The 14,905-nt window shown below is 43.4% G+C and overlaps 1 protein-coding gene across 1 annotated transcript; it reads right to left on the reverse strand.

Moving 5' to 3' along the window:
* Positions 1–6,541: 6,541 nt before the first annotated feature.
* On the reverse strand, positions 6,542–8,007 carry LOC138372292 (paternally-expressed gene 3 protein-like). Its single transcript, XM_069337574.1, has 2 exons — positions 7,978–8,007; positions 6,542–7,819 (listed from the first exon to the last, which is right to left on the reverse strand). The coding sequence occupies exons 1-2, from the start codon at positions 8,005–8,007 to the stop codon at positions 6,542–6,544; spliced, it is 1,308 nt and encodes a 435-aa protein (XP_069193675.1).
* Positions 8,008–14,905: the final 6,898 nt, after the last annotated feature.

Raw genomic sequence — 14,905 nt, forward strand, 5'->3', positions numbered from 1 at the left:
CTGTAGGGTAAGGCAGGTCCTAGTCAACAACGGCTTCTCCAATAGTTTCGTTGAAGACATCATAAGAAGGAAAGTGAAACGCCATGACACCTCTGAAGAGACAACTAACACAACACCTATACCCCCTATTAGACTATTTTACAGGAACTTCTTTTCCACAGGTCATAAAACGAAGGAAAGGGTCCTGAAAGATATTAATAGGAACGTTATCCCAAAAGACAAAAATCAGATTTACTATAAAACCAAGAAAACGGCCAACCTACTCATGAGAAACTCTCCAGACACAAAGCAGAACGATTTAAAAGAGACCAACGTCGTCTATGCCTTCAAATGCCCTCTTGGGGACTGTAAGTCTAAATAAACTCAGTATATAGGCAAGACAACAACATCTCTTTCCAGGCATTTAACGATGCATAAGCAACAGGGCTCCATTAAGGAACATATAATCTCTTCCCACAACCAAACCATCACCAGAATAATCTTAGCAAACATCACAGAAATCATCGATAGATACAGCGATAGCAGGCGGCTTGACATCTGCGAGGCACTACACATCAAGAAGTCAACACCAGCAATCAACAGCCAATTAATGCACAACTATATTCTACCCACTTCAAGACTCCGCTCCAATATAGAAGCATCAAGAAATATGGGCCAATAGGCCCTCTGCAATTACTTCCATTCTTACCTTCAATAGGGGCCTCGTAGCCTGGTGGATAGCGAGCAGGACTCGTAATTCTGTGGCGCGGGTTCGATTCCCGCACGAGGCAGAAACAAGTGGGCAAAGTTTCTTTCACCCTGAATGCCCCTGTTACCTAGCAGTAAATAGGTACCTGGGTGTTAGTCAGCTGTCACGGGCTGCTTCCTGGGGGTGGAGGCCTGGTCGAGGACCAGGCCACGGGGACACTAAAAAGCCCCGAAATCATCTCAAGATAACCCATTGTTTCGTGTTCTGGTTTGGGTTGAAAGTTTGTTTTCACCTCAAAACTGTTGTAACGTATCACCTCACCTAAATGCAGGTATAAAAAATCGAAGATGTTTAAGCTTTATTCAGTTATAGTTATGTGTGTGTGTGTGTAAACTAAAGTCTTTGAAAATGTAATAAGTTTTACGAAACGCGCTCAAGTGTCGCGTCAGACTAGAAATAAAAATGAATTTTGGAGAATTGATTTTTCAATTACCATCAACAGTGAAAAGAAACATAAGAAAGATCGAGAAAATTCGTGTTAGAATTATTAATCTTACTTTTTCGGTCATATTTAATAATATATGTCTACAGGAAAGACTGCTATATATATATATATATATATATATATATATATATATATATATATATATATATATATTAGTATATTTATACTAATATATAAAGTATAATATATTAGCCCGCCGTCAACGAGTAAACTACCCATTCTCTGCCTGCCTGCTCCTGATTGGCTGGTGTATCGCCGACCGCACCTGCACCTGCACTCCCGCCCCCTCCGTGAGTCGACGTCTGGGCCAGCTCACGCCGTATTCCTCAGAATATCTCTGTGCTCTTAGGAGTTGACATCTCTCTCTGGTAGACTAAGCTTTGGCTGTCGTGTACTAAGGGAGGTGGCAGCTTTAGCCAGTATTCTCAGCACCTGATTAATATTATTATTGTCTTGCACTTCATTTTATTTTAGAGTAAATTTTACACCTATTAATTATTCATGTTGTTTTGTTTGTTGACTTGTTTTGAATTTTTCGTAAGCCAAGGGATTGTCTTTGTTCATATCTTGTTTTCTAGAGTAATTAAAATTTCATTGTTCATATATTGTGTTTTGTGTGTCTTCCCATTACCTTACCACAGACAAACAGGCAAGCAGTCTCTTTTTTCTGTAAATGTGACAAGGCATTGCCACCTGCCATTGGAGGACTGCCGAACATCAACACTCCAACACTTTACCGTCACATTTCATGGGGGCCTGTCCAAGGAGCTTCACTCAGGTACTAGTACCAGACCGTAAATTTGTGGTAAGCGTACTTGGCTTTGGTAAAGTAGCTTTTCACTATTTTCAATATTCAATTTTATTTTCATATGGTGCTGTGTGTATTGTGCATTCCGAGAGTAGCATATGGTGAAGGTGAGACAACTTTGGATTACGTGGTGACTGTAGGCCTCAGTCATTCTCTTAATTGGTCATCTCTCCCTCTGTGTTATTACTCGTGTTTACCATCTTTTGTCCCTAGGATATTTCTCATATTTTCGGCAGATCATCATATTGGTACCCTGGTACTGTGGTCTGTCCCCGGGTCAAGAGCACCTAATCTTCTGCAATCAGACGGTAGGAGGATAAAGAGGGCCATAGTTCCTCTAGCACGAACTTTAGTTGCTGAATTGGGACCTCAGCAGCAGTTCTCGTCACCAGTTGACACCTCGCACCCCTACACGTCGGTCAGAGATGATAATATTTACCTAGGTAGGGGATTAGCTTTCTTTTTTCAGAGCACAAAAGTTCGCTAATTCTGTAAGTATCATATTTCATTTCAGTGGGAAAAACTTGCTTATGTCCTATAGAGACTCGGCAAGGTATGCCTACATTCTTGGACTACCTAATTCACTTTTGAGGCAATTAAAAGTTTCATTTGTTTTAGAAACTCAGTTTCGCTTACTTAGTAGGATTTTCTTGCCCTTATCCTCTTATATTGAGTACCGGGTACAAGATTTCCTGCGATCTTGATTAATTAATCATTTACCATCTTGAAATTAACATTAATTGTTAACGATTCCACAGGATAGGTACCAGTTGCCACGTTGTCCTGTTCCTGACATTCACCATATCACAACAGTATATTCGTTGTGCATATATTTGCTAATTTCACAATGTTTCGTCTCCAAGCTTTCCGTACAGATCCAGCAGGTGAAATAGGGAACTTAAGTCGTGCCAAGAGGATCGAATTACAAACTCTTGCACATGAGTATCAACTAGATGTTCCCCATGGAGCCAACAAAAATGAACTGCAAAACCTGTTACTGGATCATTTCTTAGAGGAAGGTAAGATTGACTCTGAAACTCACGAAACTTACTCTATGGCAGATAAACCTAATTTGGCAACGATGAAACTCAAACTAGAAATTGCCAAGATCGAACGAGAACAACAAAGGGAAGCAGCTGCCATACGAAAAGAAGAACAGGAACGTGAGATTGTAATACTCCGTGAACGTGAGCGAGTACAGCTTGAAGCAAAACAACGCCACCTGGAGATGCAACGCGAGCATGACAAACAACAAGCAGTTCTGGCTATGGAATGTCGTCAACAAGAATTCGCGTTGGAAACTACACACCTCGCTCAACGCCAGCAAGCTGCCGCCAGTCTTCCAGTAAGTTTCAATATCTCACATGCAAGTAAGTTAATGCCACCATTTGTAGAGACAGAAGTCGACGTATTTTTCACCACCTTTGAGACCCTTGCTAATCAACTTAGTTGGCCTGCCGACCAATGGGCTACCCTTCTCAGAGTACATCTCACAGGTAGAGCTGCAGTTACACTCAGTACTTTGGCGTCTGAGAATGACTACCAGACCCTGAAGCAAGCAATGTTGGACGCCTACCTTCTCTCCACCGAAAGCTACTGAAGAAAATTCCGTGACCACCTAAAGGCAAGTACCACTACTTTTCTAGAATTTGCTAATACCAAAAGGAGATATTTTATGAAATGGCTGGAAGCAGCACATGTTTCTACCTTTGCAGAACTCGTCAACCTCATGCTAGTTGAAGAATTCTTGAGGCGTGTGCCTCCTCCTGTCCGTTTATATTTTGCAGATAAAGAAGAGACCGACTACCTAAGATGTGCTAAGTCGGCTGACACTTACAGCCTCATCCACCGGCTGACACCAAAACCACCTTCCAGTAAGAAGTCTTGGTACAGTTACGAGAAAGTGAGTACCGATCAAGCTGGCTCGCAATTGTACTGTAAGTATTGTAGACTCTATGGACATACCATAGATAAATGTGGTAAGTCTCAATACAAAGGTAATACTGAATCCACTAAACCCAAACAGACTCCTCCTAAGTCCGGTAAGCATGTGATGAATGTTGGTGTTCATGTTAATGATCTTCCTCTCTTCAGTAAACACCTGTATCCTGGAACTGTCTCTACCAACGGTTCAGATCCGGAGGGACGTTTCAAACTGAAGATCTTGAGGGACACAGCGGCTCTTCAATCAATCATTTTGAAATCAGCTGTGCCCAATATCGCCTACACCGGAGAAACCGTCTTCATCACTGTCCTCACTGCTACCACTCCTTATCCACTCGCCAGAGTCCACCTGGATTGTCCCTTCGTGACCGGTGAAGTCCAAGTCGCCATCAGGGAAAAGCCTTTTCCCATGCCTGGAGTGCAACTTCTCCTTGGCAACGACTTGGCAGAAGACCTGCAACCGACAAACCTGATCGTCATGGACAAACCCCAGGTGTGTACCTCTGTAATGGATAATCCCATCTTTGAGTATGTTCCAGCAAAGGTTCAAGAGAGTGATGAAGTTTCTCCTCCGGTTTTATTGACCACCCGTGCACAAGCTGCACGACCACAGCCAGCTGACTCTACTGCTACCGCTGTCCCTCAAGACCCTCAGAAACTACCCCCGAATCTGACCACGTTGGAGTTCCGTAAGTTACAGAGGGAAGATCTTACCTTGACACCATTATTCTTCCAGGCTGAGACTCAACCTGACAGTATTCCTGGGTTCTTCCTAGAGAACGAGTTGCTCTACCGCAGATACAGACCCAGTAAACTGAAGGAGGAGGACGATTGGGCCAACGTCGAACAACTAGTGATTCCTGCCAGCCTGCGGCCCACTATTCTACACCTGGCCCACGGAGCACTCTCACACTACGGATTTAACAAGACCTACCACGGAATCCGTCAAGACTACAACTGGCCAGGTATGGTAAATAGCGTCAAACAGTACGTCAAACAGGGTCATACATGTCAGTTGGCAGGTAAACCGAACATCTCTATCCCCAGAGCACCACTGACACCCATCCAGGTGCCTGCGGAACCTTTCCACAGACTTATTATAGACTGTGTTGGCCCTTTACCTCGGACCAGTTCTGGTAACGCCTATATACTAACCACCCTGTGTCCTACCACCAGATTCCCCATAGCAGTTCCAGTAAAGAACATTACGGCTGCTACGGTGGTGAAACACTTATTGAAGATCTTCACCCAGTATGGATTTCCAAGGGAGGTTCAGAGCGACTGTGGCACCAACTTCGCCAGTGATCTCTTCAAGAGGACACTGGAAGAGTTCAACATCACACAGGTATTGTCCAGCCCTATCATCCTGCTTCACAGGGTTCTCTTGAGCGTAGTCATCAGACTATTAAAGCACTCCTGAAGAAGTTTTGCAATGAAACCTCTAAGGATTGGGATAAGCAAATAGATTTAATCATGTGTATATTTAGAAGTCTTCCCAATGAGTCTCTAGGAGAATCTCCTTATGAGATGCTCTACGGACGTAAGTGCCGTACTCCTCTCAAAGCTTTTAAAGACTCTCTACGTGATGCCACCTTCAGTGAGCATCAGAATGTGCCCCAGTTTCTTCAAAACCTGCAACACATTCTAGAGAGGGTGCATAACTTTGCTAAGAACGGTGACGCTGAACCCCTCTCCCAGAACCAGACGCTTACCAGGGTGATTTCCCAAATAATTGCAAGCTCTCCAGTATTCATTGCTGGTCGACCGACGGTAGCTGGAGCATAGCTTCGGTGCTCGTGAGATATGCTGTTCAATAGCATCTGATCCCCCTTTTGGGACGCTCTTGGAAGTTTCACACACGCGCCTGCCTCGCCAAGTGGCAGCTGTAAATGATAAGAGGTGAGCGGAGATGGCAACCAAGTGTCAAGCCAAGACTTGAAATACTGCACTGAGACTGTGGTAAACTCTTGGTGTACTGGGATTGTGGTAAACTCTTCGTGTACTGGGATTGTGGTAAACTCTTGGTGTACTGGGACTGTGGTAAACTCTTGGTGTACTGGGACTGTGGTAAAGTCTTGGTGTACTGGGACTGTGGTAAAGTCTTGGTGTACTAGGACTGTGGTAAACTCTTGGTGTACTGGGACTGTGGTAAACTCTTGGTGCACTGGGACTGTGGTAAACTCTTGGTGTACTGGGATTGTGGTAAACTCTTGGTGTACTGGGACTGTGGTAAACTCTTGGTGTACTAGGACTGTGGTAAACTCTTGGTGTACTGGGACTGTGGTAAACTCTTGGTGTACTGGGACTGTGGTAAACTCTTGGTGTACTGGGACTGTGGTAAACTCTTGGTGTACTGGGACTGTGGTAAAGTCTTGGTGTACTGGGACTGTGGTAAAGTCTTGGTGTACTAGGACTGTGGTAAACTCTTGGTGTACTGGGACTGTGGTAAACTCTTGGTGCACTGGGACTGTGGTAAACTCTTGGTGTACTGGGATTGTGGTAAACTCTTGGTGTACTGGGACTGTGGTAAACTCTTGGTGTACTAGGACTGTGGTAAACTCTTGGTGTACTGGGACTGTGGTAAACTCTTGGTGTACTAGGACTGTGGTAAACTCTTGGTGTACTGGAACTGTGGTAAAATCTTGGTGTACTGGGACTGTGGTAAACTCTTGGCGTACTGGGACTGTGGTAAACTTTTGGTGCGCTGGGACTGTGGTAAACTCTTGGTGTACTGGGACTGTGGTAAACTCTTGGTGTACTGGGACTGTGGTAAACTCTTGGTGTACCGGGACTGTGGTAAACTCTCGGTGCACTGGGACTGTGGTAAACTCTTGGTGTACTGGGACTGTGGTAAACTCTTGGTGTACTGGGACTGTCGTAAACTCTTGGTGTACTGGGACTGTGGTAAACTCTTGGTGTACTGGGACTGTGGTAAACTCTTGGTGTACTGGGACTGGGGTAAACTCTTGGTGTACTGGGACTGGGGTAAACTCCTGGTGTACTGGGACTGTGGTAAACTCTTGGTGTACTGGGACTGTGGTAAACTCTTGGTGTACTGGGACTGTGGTAAACTCTTGGTGTACTGGGACTGTGGTAAACTCTTGGTATACTGGGACTGTGGTAAACTCTTGGTGTACTGGGACTGTGGTAAACTCTTGGTGTACTGGGACTGTGGTAAACTCTTGGTGTACTGTGACTGAGGTAAACTCTTGGTATATTGGGACTGTAGTAAACTCTTGGTGTATTGTGACTGAGGTAAACTCTTGGTATATTGGGACTGTAGTAAACTCTTGGTATATTGGGACTGTGGTAAAGTCTTGGTGTACTGGGACTGTGGTAAAGTCTTGGTGTACTGGGACTGTAGTAAACTCTTGGTGTATTGTGACTGAGGTAAACTCTTGGTATATTGGGACTGTAGTAAACTCTTGATATACTGGAACTGGGGTAAACTCTTGGTATATTGGGACTGTAGTAAACTCTTGGTATACTGGGACTGGGGTAAACTCTTGGTATACTGGGACTGGGGTAAAGTCTTGGTGTACTGGGACTGGGGTAAACTCTTGGTGTACTGGGACTGGGGTAAACTCTTGGTGTACTGGGACTGGGGTAAACTCTTGGTGTACTGTGACTGGGGTAAACTCTTGGTGTACTGGGACTGGGGTAAACTCTTGGTGTACTGTGACTGAGGTAAACTCTGGGTATATTGGGACTGTAGTAAACTCTTTGTATACTGGGACTGGGGTAAACTCTTGGTGTACTGGGACTGGGGTAAACTCTTGGTGTACTGGGACGGGTAAACTCTTGGTGTACTGGGACTGGGGTAAACTCTTGGTGTACTGGAGACGTCTGGCAAGAGCGCTAGTGTGATGCCAAGCTGCCAAATATATTTGTAACTTTCTCTCGTGTAAAAATAATGTACTGGGATTTGGTGTTAATTATAAATAAACAATTCCTGAAGACAGTAAGTCACAATAATATTGGTGAAAATTAGACGTCCCCCTTCCCCCCCCCCCCCTCACTGTATTTTCAGACGTTGTCTTCATTGTCTTCGTTGTTGGACATTGTCTTCTGTGTCCCAACACAGAAGACAATGTCCAACATAACAGGCCAATTACACTGGATTAATCTTTGTGTTTAGATAGGAGATGCCTCGTATGGGCCAATAAGCCTTCTGCAGCCCCTATGTTTATCCCTTATGTATTCCCCCGTGTTTTCACCTTCATTGTATTATCACCTGACCTAATGCGGGTATAAAATCAACTAGTATTGCAAGATCTGTTCACTTGAGAATGAACCATGGAGGTTCGAAACGTCGTGCAAATTATACAAATAAGTGTAATACACTCTATAGTAAATCACTTCTTTTCTTCACCTTAAAAGTACGAAAATGAGTTTTGGAGAACTCCTATTTCAATTAAGCCCTGATGCTAAGAAAATAGTTAGAGGGATAGAAGCCCTAAACCAGAAAATAATAAATACAGAATATGCGGTCATATTCAATGAAACATGTTTGAAAGAAAACCTGCTGCCAGTATACACCAATATATATATATATATATATATATATATATATATATATATATATATATATATATATATATATATATATATATATATATATATATATATATATATATATAAATATATATATATATATATATATATGCGAACAAGCCTGAATGGTCCCCAGGACTATATGCGAATGAAAACTCACACCCCACTTCGAGTCACTTCTGGGGTGTGAGTTTTCATTCATATATATATATATATATATATATATATAAATATATATATATATATATATATATATATATATATATATATATATATATGTCGTACCTAGTAGCCAGAACTCACTTCTCAGCCTACTATTCAAGGCCCGATTTGCCTAATAAGCCAAGTTTTCCTGAATTAATATATTTACTATAATTTTTTTCTTATGAAATGATAAAGCTACCCTTTTCTCTATGTATGAGGTCAATTTTTTTTTATTGGAGTTAAAATTAACGTAGATATATGACCGAACCTAACCAACCCTACCTAACCTAACCTAACCTATATTTATAGGTAAGGTTAGGTTAGGTAGCCAAAAAAAGCTAGGTTAGGTTAGGTTAGGTAGGTTAGGTAGACGAAAAAACATTAATTCATGAAAACTTGGCTTATTAGGCAAATCGGGCCTTGAATAGTAGGCTGAGAAGTGCGTTCTGGCTACTAGGTACGACATATATATATATATATATATATATATATATATATATATATATATATATATATATATATATATATTATATATATATATATATATATATATATATATATAATATATATATATATATATATTATATATATATATATATATATATATATATATATTATATATATATATATATATATATATATATATATATATATATATTATATATATATATATATATATATATATATATATATATTATATATATATATATATATATATATATATATATATATATATATATATATATATATATATATATATATATATATATATATATATATATATGTGTGTGTGTGTGTGCAATTGACGATCACAAAACACTGATCATTTTATACGGAAAATCAACAGAGAAATATGAAATGAGGTGAACGTTTCGGCTTGTTAACTAAATCTAACTAAATGTTAGATTTTAAAATTAACATAAAATGTTAGTAATATTGAATGCAATTGACTCAGCCAATCGTCTGGAAGTCAACAAACTGAGCCAGGAGCGGTGATGAGGGTCAACAAACTTCAGGCAGCTGCAGCAAACGTAAATCTTGCAATAAAACAAAAAAATAATTCCACATTAGAAAAAAGTAAATCATGAGTGTAAATCGCTTGATGGTTCCACGCTTGTGTTGGCCATGTGTATGTATAAGTTTGGGAAGATGTTAATATGAGCCGCCTTGTATGGACCAATTGGCCTGCAGTTTATTTGTTATAAGACCCTAACAACACATGAATTAAGTATATGTAATTCAAATAGTTTGGAAGTACTTGTCACTGTTACCTTACGAGGAGAGAATTACCCTACGGCAGACACTAAGCAGATTTCCCAATCTTCTAAAAAAAAACATAGTTGGCTTTGAAAAAGAAAAGAAAAAATAGTTTAATCTTGATTTAAACAACAATAAATGAAGTACCAAAAGTTATTAGTCCCAGTTGGCACTTTGCCTTCACTCAAATTGTTCAGTGAATTAGTACTATAGCGAATGTTTTTGCCAAGCAACTGACTGATAAACAATATGACAAATGGAGAACCAAAATATCTTTGATTTTGTGTTAATCAAAAACGCGCAGCAGAAGGCACAAGCTCGTACGAACATCAGCCGGACAATGTTAAAATTACCAAGCCTGAATGCGAGAAAGATCAACGAGTCATGATTATTAGAGATCTTAAACCAATCATTCGATGCACAAATGTAGGAAATAAGGCAAATATGATACTGGGAGTTATTTTTAGAAGCCATATCAACAACACATTCATCTTTATCTTGCTCTAGTTAGGCCCTATTTAGATTATGCAGTTAGATTTGGTTTCCGCCATATAGAATAGACATTAATGTGGGCGGAGAAGGATGAAAAATTTAATCCCAGAAATTAGATAATTCCCTTATTAACATAATTAAAAAAAAAGTTACATTATCTAAAAAGACAAAGACTCACGGACGGCATGTATTACGGACCCGAGCCCAGCGTCCGAGCACGGAGCAATGACGACCGCGCCATCTGTGGGTCAGCTCCCGAAACCCCCTCTAAATGGACGACGCCACCTAGTGAGGACGAGATATACTGGCCACAAGGGCTAGTTTCCCGTTCTGATCAGCTCATAACACAGCCGCTGCTGACCTCTGGTGAGGTGGAGCTTAGACAGCAACACCATCTATGGAGTGGATACGTCGGGCGTTTGTGTCTAAGCCTGTAAGTGAGGTGCCCTAGAGTGTCCCTATTACTGATGACGTGTCTGATTACAGAGTCGACCTGGGACTGCTGAATCGGACGGTGGATCAGTCTACCCAAGGCAGCCGTCTTGTCTCCAAGTATTTGCTGCAGCAGCTGTGAGTCACCCCCCGGATGAACACTGAGGTGTTAGCCTGCCTGTGACGTGGCAGCTGAGGGATTGTCGTACCCGGGACTGACTGGTGGAGACGCTTAACCACTGGGGTGTTGTGGTGAGGAGAGTGATCTGTGGGATCACACGAGGCTCCTGACTAGGGCTCGCTACCCTAGTATCGGTCGTGGAGTGGCCTAACCAGCGTTGCTGGTTGGAACCTGCCAGCTACAGGCTTGATTTGTGGTTGACGGCCTCCACGACGATGCCCCCCAGTGGAACTGTGATTTGGCTGGCCTGTGGCCAGGGTAGACTCAAGAGAATCGAAGGATTCGTCGTGAGGCCACAAGAGGACCAAGACCTTAGCATCGTTGAGCACCGTGAACGTCCAGAGTCTTCAGAAGAAGACTACGTTGTACATTCTAGTGTTTATACCTCCCCCCGTGTAATCTTTTATATATTATTTATGGTGATGGTGACAATTATATTATTAAGTTTTTGCCTTTGAATCCCCTTCCCCTTTAATTTACTTGCGTTACGGATCACATCCCTTGAAAGCCACTACTAGCTTGGGGCCGCATACCCTACCTCTAACAACATCAGAGAAAGAACCCGGTTGCGACCCGAGATGGCCGTAACATAATTGGCATCCCCAGCGGGATCCGACCCCTTGTCAAGTATGTTTGACAGGGGTGGTGAAGTGGCGTAATCCCTGTAAATAATTCCCCCTGTGTGTGACTATTAGGGCGTTATACGTCCTGAGCGGTGCTCGGAGTGATTCAGTGCAATATTGTAGAGTGCGGTGCTCGCTGTGATTAAGTGCAATATTGTGTAGTGCGGTGCCCAGTGCGATTACATGCAACATTGTATAGCGAAGTGCTCACTGTGATTAAGTGCAATATTGTGTAGTGCGGTGCCCGGTGTAATTACGTGCAATATTGGCAAGTGCAGTGATTGGTGCGATAGAGTGCAATATTGACGTAGAACAGTGCTTGCTGTGTTAAGTGCTAAAGTGAAGCGGTGTGTTAAGTGCTAGTGTACCAAGTGACAATGGCAGAAAAAGCGACCATCGATGATCTGGTCGATGTTCAGGCTTTTCTGAACAGGGAGGACTGTCTTGCCAGATTAAAATATCTGGGGAAACAGGAACTAGTGTTAGTGAGTGCCTACCTGGAGATTAAGATACGTGCCAGTGATTCCCGTGTGGAGATCTTGTCCAAGGTTCACCGGCATTTGAAGGCCGATGAGAAACAAGAAAGTGAGGCACAAGGTACAAAAGAAAGTGAGGAAGTAGCTTCCACTGAAAAGGAAGATAAAGGCAGTGACATTGACAGCGATGCAGGTGAGATGAATATAAGTTTACTTACAGTAAAAATGCGTGCCTTGGAAATTAATCGTGAGATAGAATGGAAGAAATTAGAAATGGAAAGAGAGAGACAAGATAAAGAATTAGAGATGAGGCGTTTAGAATTAGAAGAAAGGAAAGCGGAAAGAGAAAGAGAAGAGAAACGAGAAAGAGAAAGAGAAGAACGAGAAAGAGAAAGAGAAGAGAAACGAGAAAGAGAAAGAGAAAGAGAAGAACGAGACAGTCAAGAACGACGAGACAGAGAGGAAAGAGAGAGACAACATGAGCTAGAAGTATTGCGGTTAGGTGGTCGGAGGCCAACAACGGAAACGAGTAGTTTCGATCCGGTAAGGAACATCAAAATGGTCCCGAAGTTCAACGAGAAGGAAGTTTCAAAGTTCTTCGCAGCCTTCGAGAAAGTCGAAGCCTCTTTGGAGTGGCCAAAGGAGAATTGGGCCATCATGATACAGTCTGTCTTGACTGGGAAGGCCCAAATCGCCTACTCCACGTTGTCCCTTGATGAGTCTGGCGACTATGACAAGGTGAAGAAGGTCGTGCTCATGGCATACCAATTGGTACCTGAGGCGTACAGGCAAAAGTTTAGGAACCTGAAAAAGACCTCAGAGCACACTTTCACCGAATTCGCCACAATCAAGGAGCGACTTTTCCAGGAATGGTGTGTCTCTCGGAAGGTGGAGACCAAAGAAGACCTCGAGCAGCTTATACTGTTAGAGGACTTCAAGGACTGTCTGTCTGGAGATCTAAAGACGTACTTAGAGGAGCAGCAGGTGGAGACCTTGAGAGCGGAAGCCACCATGGCTGAGGAATACATCCTGACGCATAGGCCTTCTGCTAAGTACGTCCTGAGGAATTACCCACGCCGGTTTGACAAACCTCGTCAGGAAGAGGAGACCCCCGTCCCACACAGCGCCAAGAAGACGCCCCCAAGTAGCCCTCGAAGGACTAGTCCTAGCAGTCCGAAACACCGGAGTCCGGGGAGGAATATGGTGTGCTGGACTTGTGGGCAGAAAGGGCATGTAGCTGCTATGTGTCGAGGCAGAAGAGGTAGCGGCCCACGTAGGGAGGTGATGTTAATGAGCTGTGTAACATCACCAGCAGGAAGCCAGTCTACTACTACTCAGGAAGAACCAAGTTTGTTCGCCCCTCACACTTCAGGCGGGTATGTATCGAGCGATCATACTGGTAGGTCAGTTGTAGTGCTCAGAGATAGTGGAGCAGCCCAGTCCCTGATCGTGAGTAGCTCGTTACCCGAGGGAGTGAGTGTAGATGGGAGACAAAAGGTTGTCCTGGTTGGGTTTCCTAGGACGCGATATGCCGCCCCCTTGGTGCCGATACATCTCGACTCGCCTTACTTCAGCGGCACATGTGCGTTGGCAGTAGTCGATACCCTACCTATAGCTGGGATTGACTTGGTACTAGCCAACGACTTGGTGACCGATTGGAGCAACAATCTTCCCAAGGTCGCGGACGAGTCAGCCGGAACGGCAAGGTATGAGGTAACAGCAGGCAGTGGTAATGTCCAGGTACGGACAGGCCCGGAGTTAAATATGTTTAATCCTTCCTCTCACCCACAGATCTACAGCATTAGAGCAAAGTCTCCTGATTCTTCTCCCGACGAGGAACATGCGGTTACGATGTCAGAAGCGACTGAGCAAGAAGAGAGGTCTCGTGTACAAGCACCCACGGATACCGAAGAGTCTGGAGTGGAGGCACCTGAGTACTTGCGGTATGACAAAGTACAGCGTTCATTGAACCAGCCAGAGATTCCCCAGACGTCGGAGGTATGTGAGGTATGTGCGAAGGTTTTAGTGTCCTCTTTGGTCCAAACCAGGCTAATGGATGTAGCCTGCTATGGACATTACAGGCTCAGGAAGCTTATCCCTCAGTTGACCAAATGTTTCCTAGCGGTATTTTATTTTGTTCTCGTGTGTGTTCTCAGTAAGGACCAGTGGACGACCCGACAGATGATGGCTCCCAGGAACATCGTGAAGAGATCCCAGGGATTAGAGACGTGCACTGTGAGTAGTGCAGTCGAAGAAGGGACCTGGAAGGTGATGGTAGATACAGGAGAGACGAGATGTGATATTATGAATGACTGTTTCCCACAGGTTGATACCCTCCGTGTGATTGCTGAACTGGGATGCAGCGTTATACGGAACGTTGGTCGACCTGACGGTGGCAGAGCGAATGCCATCCTCGATGTACGAGCAGCCCTGTTGGAACTAGGTGTGAGCCTAGTAGAGGCGTATGCTGTAAGTACTGACTTGCCTACTGTCGCTGTCACTCTAAATGATCAGACCCCTGTATTCCAGGTTCCCGTCTCCCTGAAGGACTACCGGACCAGTACCAGAAATGCCGTCTGTGACCAGCTATCATCGGTGCCACGACACAGGGAAGTGTCGAGTCGCCCCAGGGCGTGTTTATACCAATCCTTACTCAGGACACGTGAGAATATGCCCCTGATTGACGTCGCAGTGGAGGTGTGGAAAATTACGTCAGGCAGGTCATTGTCTTCCATCTTCAA

Source organism: Procambarus clarkii, chromosome 38, assembly GCF_040958095.1.
Source record: "Procambarus clarkii isolate CNS0578487 chromosome 38, FALCON_Pclarkii_2.0, whole genome shotgun sequence".
In the NCBI taxonomy this organism is placed as follows: domain Eukaryota; kingdom Metazoa; phylum Arthropoda; class Malacostraca; order Decapoda; family Cambaridae; genus Procambarus; species Procambarus clarkii.